At 32.3% G+C, this 10,996-nt stretch overlaps 1 protein-coding gene across 1 annotated transcript; it reads right to left on the bottom strand.

Moving 5' to 3' along the window:
- Nucleotides 1-642: 642 nt before the first annotated feature.
- On the bottom strand, nt 643-4,728 carry LOC114176656 (type IV inositol polyphosphate 5-phosphatase 9-like). Its single transcript, XM_028061766.2, has 7 exons — nt 4,222-4,728; nt 3,847-3,954; nt 3,388-3,736; nt 2,454-2,638; nt 1,851-1,959; nt 1,615-1,769; nt 643-1,143 (listed from the first exon to the last, which is right to left on the bottom strand). The coding sequence occupies exons 1-7, from the start codon at nt 4,383-4,385 to the stop codon at nt 897-899; spliced, it is 1,317 nt and encodes a 438-aa protein (XP_027917567.1). The 5' UTR covers nt 4,386-4,728; the 3' UTR covers nt 643-896.
- Nucleotides 4,729-10,996: the final 6,268 nt, after the last annotated feature.

The following is a 10,996-nucleotide window of genomic DNA, read 5'->3' as shown; positions in this document are numbered from 1 at the left end:
TCCAACTCTATCATTATTGAATTGAATTATATTTATAAACTTAAGCACTCAAAATACTCCATTTAAAATATTTTGGTTCGATTGAGTCCGTTTAAGTTAATAAGTACCAATATCATTATCACTCCTATTAAATGAGCTTGTCAAGGATCAATGACAACAAGAGGTCACGTTATCGAAATCCATGATCACACAATCATATTAGAAGCTTTCCTTATTTATCTCTAATGATATACCATTTTGTCATAGAAGCATCACTTAGCTCATTTTTGTCTCACCAATTGCATGTATTAAATGATATCTTCTACGTATATATGAATAAAAAAACACAATATGCTCATTTCATGTACAGAATACAAGAAGGTGATGTTCTCAATTCCTACCAAAGATAACAATTGAGGGCCTTAACTAACTCAATAATTGGCTAATAATATATTTTCTATTTTGGATGGTATATAGATTTTTGTTTCCATATTTTATATTACATAGAGCATGCAATTTATTTGATTCTCAGGTAGATTATATTGATTTATTAATTTGTAGTGGGGACTGCACGTGGTTTTAAGCTTTATTTCGGAATTTTAGTTTTTTTTTTCCAATAGATTTCGACATATATTTCCATGTTATCCCAAACAAAAATACTAGATAATTCAACAACCAAGTTTAGTTTATAATATGTCATCTCCTAGAAGCTTCCCATTTTCCTTCCACTGAATTTCTAGCTCTTATTTCCTTTTTATGTAAAATTAAACATTTATATATACATCCATCACACCAAAGGTTTTTTTTTTTTTTAAAGAAAAAGAAAGGAAAAAAAAAAAAAAAAAACATGTGCAACCTGAACAGAGTGCAATGCAAAGTTTTGAAGTCTCGTTTGAGCCACATTTTTGTGCAATGAGTCATAGCCGGAAGCTAGATCGTTTGGTACGTACAAAATCATCAGTGGTGGAAACTTCAAAGGGTGTTTTAATTTGGTCGAATCTTTCTGATAAGAACAAGCTTTGCAAGTTTTTCATGAACTTCGGTAAAACCCTGACTTCTGCCGTAAACATTGCCTTAACAGGTCTGTGATCTGATAGTTTTGATTCAATTCGAGTGTACTCAACTTGCTTTAGACCCTCTCCATGCCACACTATTCGATCGCACCTACGTTAACCACAAACAATAATCTTAACAAAAAAACATATGTAAAATTCCAACACATTTTTTTTATTTATTGTTCAATTGAATTTTAAGTTTATCATAAATTTAGATATTTTAATTAAGTCTTCACTATTTTTTTTATCTATTAAATACTAAAAACTTTTACGTTTTTTAATTTATATAATTTAACTAGATGATAGTTCAGTCATCTTATTTATTTGTTTGTGTATGTTAAAAGAATGTGATATTTTATAAATAATATAAAATGATATCGTCACTTGTCATTTTACATTAATTTTTATATCATTTTATTTTAAATAAGAAACATACACCCCATTAAAAAAACTGGAAAAAATAAAAAAATTCAATAAACTAAAAAAATTTAATAAAAACTTAATTAAAAATGTCTAAATTTATAAAGCACTTAAAACTTAATTAAAATTGAATTAAGTGTGGGTTTATGTTTTGTCTTACCATGCTGGTGCTCTTCTCTTCTCTACCTTTTTCCCCTGGTAGAAACAACCATAGTAAATGTCTGAATTCGGACAATATTTGTAGGTTGGTGCAAATTCTATTGCTCCTTCATGCCACCCTCTCAACGTGTTTCCACTCATTAGCTCCATTTTTAACTTCATTGAAATAGTTAAGTTAGAAATTATTTTAAAGGATTCAATTCAAGAAGATTTCGAAGTCTCAGTATATATATATACCTGATCATTTTCTAATAAGGAATCCCAGTCTCCTTTTTCAACAAGCAAACGTGTGGTTTCTTCTGGTAGAGAAATTCTGTAGTTTAAATCTCCCAGCAATATTACATGACTGCACAATCCCACGAGTGGTTAATTAAATTAGGTGCCTAAAATAATACAACATATTGCACATCATTGTTACCGTCATTTAAACATGCTCTATTTTTTTAAGACAAATGTTTCATTTCAAGAGAATAATACAGATTAAAGAATGTAACCAATATCTACTCACATTAAAATTAATTCCCAACTTTCTTATTTTCCACCTTTTACAATCTCTCAAGTAAAATAAACCAGTGGAGAATAACATATTAATATTTTGAGGGCATGATTTCTGTTGGACATATTCAAAGTCTAAGATTATGTCATTAATGATGCTTCTTCATAAAACACATTGTTTATTCCAAGAACCAACAAACCAAGTGAAACGATGTATTTAATATTTGCACCTTGTTTACATGTTTTTTTTTTTTTTGTGGGAAAGGAGCATAATAATTAAATTAAAAGCAAGGGGGGCAAAAATATTAATAATGAGTTTGTTGGACTGTTTCAAAGTTCACTTACTCATGGTCAAGAATGGTTCTTGGTAAATCAAGCAAAGGGCCTCTGGGAAAGCTTGTCCTGGAAAAAATTTCAGTAACATTAGAGTTTCTGTATTTCTCATCCCCTTCTCTGCCACCTGAAGCTAAATGACTGCACACAAAGCAGAAGCTTGTTTCATGTAACTGAAATCTCACTGATACAGAACCCTGCAAATTAGTAGCAGTTTTGAAACACAGAAGTAGGATTTTAGATAAACAATTCTGATGTGAGCTTAGACATAAAAAAGGTTTATACATCATTTATTTGGACTTCTGATAGTCTTTTTTTTTTTTTCATAAGTAGAGCAAATTTGCTTGCAAATTACAAAAATGGACTAGTTAAAAAAAATTACAGGTCATGGAATTAGTCGTATGGACTCAATGTGATTTCAACTTCAGATTGGCAGAAGTCGTAAAGATGACGACGACTTCAGTTTGTACAAAAATCATTAGAAATTTTGAAAACTTTAATCTGTACAGAAGTCGTCAGAACGGCTGACGACCGTACTTTTTCAAAAATTCACTCACGATTTTGTTTTTAAGTTATTGTGAGTCCACACAACTTATCCCATAACCAATAATATTGTTTTGACTTGTACACTTTCGTAATATCTGGCCAAATTTTCCCTATATGCTAAAAAAAACTATGATTAGGGTTTTCCTACAACAATGTTTCTGCTCATTTCAGTTTCAAATGATTCTCACATTAATTTTAGTTTAAGGCTGTGAATGATGGTTATGAATAAACTCTTATGTGATAAAACTTTTTACCGAACCTAGTAGTCTACCAAGAGTGCCTTATGTGCTTTGCAAAAGATTGATGTTGACAGTGATGACTGTGAGGCTATAGTACAAAACAAATACGTATTTGTTGAGGTGCAAGAGTAACATCAATTCAGTGGGGTTTGTTGGGTTACCTTGTTTCCTAAGCACCCCATTATGCCACAACCTACACATGACACACTTGGATGCCGAATGAATGGACAAAGATCTCTTCTTGTCCACACAGATATGAATATTCCAACCATTTGCTTGCTAATGATGCATTGAACATCATCATGTGGAGCTTCACAGAACTTAGCTGATTTTTCTTTCTCATTCAGACACTTATTCTGCAGATTTTCACCATCACTTTGATCTTTACCCCTCCTCTTATGTGATTTCTTGTTCAGAGCTTCCCTGATTATGGAATTCCATTTCATGGAAATATCATTGTTTTCTGATCCCAATACGTTTGATGCTTTTAGAGGCACTATTTCTTGAAACCTGGAATAAAAAAAAAATGAAAAAACTTAGTCATCAAAGCTTAAGTTTCTTTACTCACATTACAAAACGTTTTGTCTATACTAGAAAACCTGAAGCATTTCTGACATTACCCTAGTATATAGATGTCACAAGAGTCGTTGCATGTCTCCAATAAATCATCTATATTCAAATCTTCTTCTGGTGCAATCCCACCTACGTTCCATGTACTAACAAATACCCTTAACATGAAATGAAATACACCATATCAGAAAAATTGAAAGGAAAGAACAAAACCATAGAATCTGAACAACCCAGAATATAACTTAACTTAATCATGCTTAGAAGCTGTTTGGATACAGCACTTAACTGAAAAAGGTTAAATATTTCAAGTAAAGAAACTCTGGAAAACTTAGTCAGTATCCAAACAACTTTAACACTGCAGTTTTCTGCAGGTTTGAAAGTACCCACATAAATAAACTACAACAGAAGGATAATTTTGTTCTTACTTGCATTTCTGTGTGCCCTTGTGATCATTATGAATGGATCTTGAGTTGTGATCAAAGTCTACAATACCCAGCAAGGGTTCTTTACAACTAGGATAATCTGCTATAAAGTTGGTGCTTCCTAGTCGCTTCTTGAATATCTTATTAGCCACTAATGTAGGCCACATGTCCAAAAGAAATTTGCATACACAAAGTGAGGTCTATAAAATTTGACAAATGAATGATTGGGAGAAGATGATAATACTAGAGGTGTTCACTGTTGCTTCCTTTTCTGGCATGGCATAATGTGGTGTTATTGGAAACAGAAAGCATTATATAGAAAGTCCCAAAGTAGAAATAACAAGGAGAATGAAAAAAAAAAGCATTGTGTTGTGCAGGTTGAAGAGGAGGAAGGGGTTTCATTTCATGTGACGTAAAAGATGATGCAGGTTTGGCTCCATAGATCGTCATATACATATTTGAAATATATGAAGATTGTCGCCATAGGAGAGAGATAGAGAAAGGTAGAACAAAACATGGGTCTACCCTTCTTGCACATTTGAATTTTTCTGTTTGTTGAGTAGATTTTAAAGGATATCTTAATGTTTTCGAAATTTAAATTGTTGAAGATTGGTGCAAGTGGAAGTGTGGTCCAAAACAAAATTGGCAAGTAGATAAATTACTTGTTATTATTGCCCCTATCTACAGGTAGTCAAATTTTGCTGACATGTCAATAAAATATGACAACTTTCTTCTTCTTGGTGGTTGCTTCAAGAACCACTTCTACTCATGGAACTAAATACCCCTCAATTTGCAGCATGATTATATATATTTATATAGAAGATGACAAACATAAGTGATGAAAAAACAATCACAAACTAAAATTAGTGTAAATACAAGTTAAAAACAAGATTTGTTAAGTAAAATTATGTATAAACGTTCTTGTGGCATGCATATTTTTTCAGTATAAACAATCGCTTTTGAGGGATTGTGCCCAACTAAACGAGATATTCTGCAGATTCCAATTGTTAATTAGGATGTTATTAAGAATTTTAATTGAGAGTCCAGCAAGAAATCATTGGATATGAAACTACATCTTCACGTTAATTAATTAAAAGTACATGTGTCCTAGAGTAGTAGACCTTTCTGGCCGGTGGTTAAATATTTTACGCCAGGGTATCTTTTGCAGTTATAGAAGATAATCCAGTTTCAACAATAGTAATGTTTTATTATATAAAAAAATTATTTAATAATATTTATTTTTTTTAATCCAGTTTATCCTACCACTTATTTTACTGAAAAAACATATTTTTTATAAAATTTATTAGTCATATAATACTTCAAAATTTCTCAGTAAAAAACTTTATGATGAATTTTAATGTTATACATAAAATTTTGTGATGAAAAATATAATGAAGAAGAAAACATTACGTGTTGTTAATTGTGACAGGAAAATTTACCACAAAATTGTTGTAATTTAAGAAAATTAGTGTTGTAATAGCTGACAAAATCACGAATAAAAAAACTTTTCGAGACGTGTAGAATCATTGTCCTTAAAAACTTATTCGTAGTGTATTGCGTAAGTCTCCAATATACAACAGGAACTTCTCGAGATTTTCGAGGATCTTAGAAATTAACAAAACAACTCTTAAAAAAGAGTAAACAAATAAATCCAGGATAAAAGAAGAGATAAAAGAGAGAAAGGGATGAGAGAACGAGAGAATAAATGAGAGTATGAAAGTGTTTTGCAAGGGAATTGATGCACCTATTTATAGGTGAAGGATGGGTGTAGGATGAGTGAAAAATCCCATAATTCACGGAACAACAACAACCCATTCAATGTTCACTATAGCATGGTTTGCGGAAAGGAGAAAAGCATCGTTCAAATCAATTGTTCAGCAAGATATGCGGAGAAAATCTTTCCAACTTCTGTGAACGTGGCAACGAAAAATAAGGGTTGTTAACTTGCAGCTGCACCTAATATCTTTTGCAATATTATCTTTATAACACTTATTTTATAACAATCCCGCATATATTGCTAAAGATAAGAAAGGGAAGTGCATTTCAATGACATAATCCATTGAACCTTGTAAGTATCTCATAAGTTGTGCAAGTGCAATTCAATGTTCCTGATTAGGACATTGAGTGTACCTACTCAGTCTACCTACTGCATAAGCAATATCAGGTGTTTAAAAGCTCATTAAGTGTAATAAGCTCCCAATTATTTGGGCATATTGAGGTTGAGAAACAAATTCTCCTCTATTTTTCATTAATTTAGAGTTAGCATCATAAGGAGTACTTACTAGTTTGAAGTCATAATATCCAAACTTCCTAAGAAGTTTCTCAATCTATTATTCCTTGAGATAGTAATATACTATCTCCCTTTCTTATGATTCTAACACCTAAAATCACATTGGCTTCACTTATGTCTTTCATTTCAAAATTAGATCCTAGAAACAATTTAGTTCTAGAAACTATGTCAATGCATGTACCAAATATTAACATGTCATCCACATACAAACATATAATAAAACATTCACCATTTTCAGATTTAGAATACACACATTTATCAACATCATTAGGTAAGAAATCATCACATACTAAGGCACTATCTAGTTTTTCATGCCATTGTTTTAGTGTTTGTTTTAACCCATACAAAGATTTTTAAAGTTTGCATACCTTATTTTCTTGACTAGGGACAACACATCCTTCAAGTTGAGTCATATAGATTTCCTCTAGTAAATCACCATTTAGAAAAGCAGTCTTAACATCCATTTGATGTATCACTAACTTATGGGTAGTTGTTAAGACTAACAACACTCGAATTGAGGAAATCCTAGTCACAAGGGTAAAGGTGTCAAAGTAATCTATGTTGGGTTTTTGAGTGAAACCTTTTGCTATTAACCTTGCTTTATACTTATCTATGGATCCATTTGACTGATACTTTTTCTTAAAGATCCACTTACAACCAATGGATTTTGCTCCTTTAGGCAAAATCTACTAAGGTCCAAGTATTATTTTTCTGAATTGATTCAATTTTAGTCCTAATGGCTTTATCTCACTGTTTTGCATTAGGAACACTAGTAGCCTCTAGAAAGCTTGTTGGATCATTTTCAACTAGATAGGTATAAAAGTCGTCTCCAAAAGAAGTTTCCTTCCTTTGTCTTTTACTTCTTCTCAAAACTTCACAGATTTCATCATTATTATTATCTATAGATTGTTCAAGTGTCTCACTAACCTTTAAAGGAAAAATATGTTCAAAGAACTCAACACTTTTTGTCTCCACAATAATATTATGTTCAATTACATCACTTTTAAGAACAAGAAACCTATAGGCAGCATTATGAGATCAAAGATGTGTTGGCTTGGGTTAAAGGTCGAGTCAGGCTAACCTAGGTCGAAGAGTGAGACAGTCTAGCTTGGATTGAGGGTCGACATAAGTTGGTCGGAGCTGATGGTCGAGACTAGTTGGACCGAGCCAAGGATTGAGACGGGTTAGATTGGGCCAACGACAAAAGTTATACAAAATTCAATTTAAATTTCCTTAATAAAAAATGGATTTTAGATTTAAAACTTGATCCAAATATTTGGATCTAGATTTAAAAAATTCCAAACTTGTTGTTATGCAAAAATAAATTTGGATCCAAAATATGATGCAGTTACTTGGATCTAGGTCGATTCTCAAAGAACACATTCAATTGTATTCAATCTTCATTATTGGTCTTGTACAAGATAATTTAGGGGTTTTAGGGAATTAAAAAAGAAAAATGCAAATTGAAATAAGGAAATCAAAATGGAAAACTGAATTACAAGAACATTAAAGTGTTGAAAACTAAATTACATGAATATTAAAGTGTTGAAAATTAAATTGCGGAAATATTAAATTGAAAAACCTAAAGTGCAAGCATATGTGAAATCAAGAATATGTAGAAACAAAATTGATGAAAATAGAAACAAATCAACTTCAAATTCAACAACATAAAAAAGTCAAAATATTCTAATCTAGATTTGATCTTGATCTTATGAATTGATCTCAATATATGGTTCCCCATCATTGAAGCGTAAAAATGCAACAACAATGAGAAAAATGTAGAAAAGGAGACGAAAAGAAATGAACTAAAATAAGAAGAGAGAAAAGAGAAAATAGTGAAAAGGAGAAAATTGAAACTTTGAAAACTCTGCAATGAATTTTGTGTATAGTTTTCAGCCTTTGAATTATGAAGCTAATGTGGGCCTAATATAGGTTTCAATAAAGTCCTTGAACCCAATTATAATAAATAAGAAAGGGCTTCTCTCTGCACCTCCAACCCTTTCTCCTATACCCCCAATAATTTTTATAATTCCATCTTTGCCCATGGTATAAAAGGTAAAAAGTAACTGAAGAAAGAGAAGCTGCTAGGGACCAAATGGAACCATTTTTGCTGCTAGCATGAACAACATAAGTTTCGATACCCACAACATTAACATAGTAGAAGCCTATTACTATCATGTCAATGGGGTATACAAAATGGGATTTCCCAAATTCCCACCCTTTACATTTAACTTCACTGTAGAACTTTTGCCTTCAACTCCAGGTATACGCATCAATATCTAAAGTTGATGAAATTAATGATCAACTTTCAACTTCAAACATTTATATCTTTGAGGTTTGGCTCTAAATGCCACACTTTCTTGTAATTTTCAGAAACGTTCAAGTTAAATGTAGAACAAGGGAGGACTTATCATCTTCGAGTGATCAACGTGGCACTGAATCTGATTCTCTTCTTCTTCGTTTCCTAACACAACCTCACTGTTGTTGGTTCTGATGTTGTGTACATGAATCCATTGGCAAGGGATTACATTTGCATATTACCAAGACAAGCAATGGATGTGTTGTTGCATGCCAACCAAGAACCTGGTCGTACACAAAAAAAAGAAAAAAAATATGAAACGGATATCGACATCCGTTTCAGATTTTACTGAAGCGGATGTCGACATCCGCAACGTTGAAAAAACATCTTGGTTTTAGAGTGGGGTTTGGGTATACAAGTTGGGAGAGAGAAAATGGAGGCGGAATTCGGTGAGGGCGAGTGTATCATTTTTCCATGCACTCTCAACAACAGGGAAAATGGTGAAGGCCAATGCCAATGTAAATGGCAACAATGGCAGTGACAGGTTTATGGAAGAAGGGTGTTTCATGTTATGGTGTGGGAAGGGAGCAAGAATGATTATGGTGGTGTTGTTAATTTCAGATGGAGTGAGAAGGAAAACGTGGCATGATTGGAGAAAGTGAGGGTTGAGGGTTTAGATTATGAGTGTTTGAAAGAGATGAAGTTGTTGAAGGCGTGTTTGTGTGACATCTGTAACACAAAAAAAGGAAAAGAAATATGAAACAGGTGTCGACATTTGTTTCACAATTTTCTGACGCGGATGTCGACATTCGCAATATAAAAAACAAATGAAAAATTAACGAAACAGATGTCAACATCCGTTTCACATTTTCTTGAAACGGATCTCGACATCTGCAATACAAAAAAAAAATTACGAAACGGATGTCGACATCCGTTTCACATCTTTCTGAAATGGATGTCGACATCCGTAATGGTCACAAAATAAAATATCAACTATATCACTCGCAACAGACAACATTCCAACAATCCAGTAATAACATGATTAAAATGGAAAGAATATTAACCTGCAAGAGAACAACTTTGAAGAGAATAGCTTTCAGAGGTAATCAAAGCAGTGCTGGTCAGAAACAACATCAATATGGAATGAGTTTGGAGCAGCTTCAAGCAGGACCACTACTAGGACCTTGAAATGAAAGAGAGGGACAACAAGGACCACCACAGGACCACAGTTCAGAGAGCAGAATAATTAAAAAGAAATAGAGAGAAGAAGAGAATGGAAACAAGAAGCAAGAAAATGGAACATAAATATTTAGGGGTGCAACTGTAGTGATAAAAGCAACAATACGCCGCCGTAAATTTCGTTTCAATTCTTTCAACCACCTAGGCAGGTAAAAATTTATTAGGGTCAAAACGGTAATTATTGGGGGTACAGAAGAATGTTTAAGGGTACAGCGAGAAGCCGCCTAAATAAGATAATGCAAAAGAGAGTAAATTCATAGGGTTCTGTTTATAATTTTCAACATATCTGTCTCAACTTTAAAAAATCATAGAAAATAGCAAAGAATTTTAAATCCAAACAATAATTTATTCAAATTGAAGTCCTTCAAGTGTAGAATCCAATATAATCTGTAAAAAAAATTTATACCCAAAATAGTGAGTGAAGGTGAGCCACGTGAAAATGCAAAATTTAAAATAAATATGTCAAGGAACCCATTTATTACTAAAATATGGAAATGAACTAAAACTTGCATGTAAAGCATTATTTAGAAAGTCAAATCATTATACAATAAACATATAAGTGTACCAAATATGTGCTTTCAGACTTTATGCATTTGGAAAGGTAAAATGTAAACTAAAAACAAAAATAGCTTTTTTTCTAATATTTTTATTTACTATTTACTTTATTCAGATTTACTACTTATTTGGTAAGAGGGATCCCTAGACATATTTATACATCATATTTTGGAGTTTTAGATGAAGAAACTTTCTCTTTCAAAAGAAAATCCTAAGAGACTTAAGGAGTTAAGATGCTTAAGTTTACTTCCAGGAAAAAGAGGTGAATCACTTGGATTAGTTAATAACCAATTCTTTCCTTAGCCAAGGTTTACTTCACGCCTCTTGCACCAAACTTCTCAATGGGAACTTTAGTTGAAAAGAAAGTTAGACACACACTAAACTATAAGCAAGTA

Source organism: Vigna unguiculata, chromosome 3 (assembly GCF_037176805.1).
Source record: "Vigna unguiculata cultivar grain cowpea cultivar isolate G323 ecotype 2 chromosome 3, ASM3717680v1, whole genome shotgun sequence".
Lineage (NCBI taxonomy): Eukaryota > Viridiplantae > Streptophyta > Magnoliopsida > Fabales > Fabaceae > Vigna > Vigna unguiculata.
The sequence above is the reverse complement of the archived record's forward strand: the minus strand, read 5'-3'. Positions and strand labels throughout refer to the sequence as shown.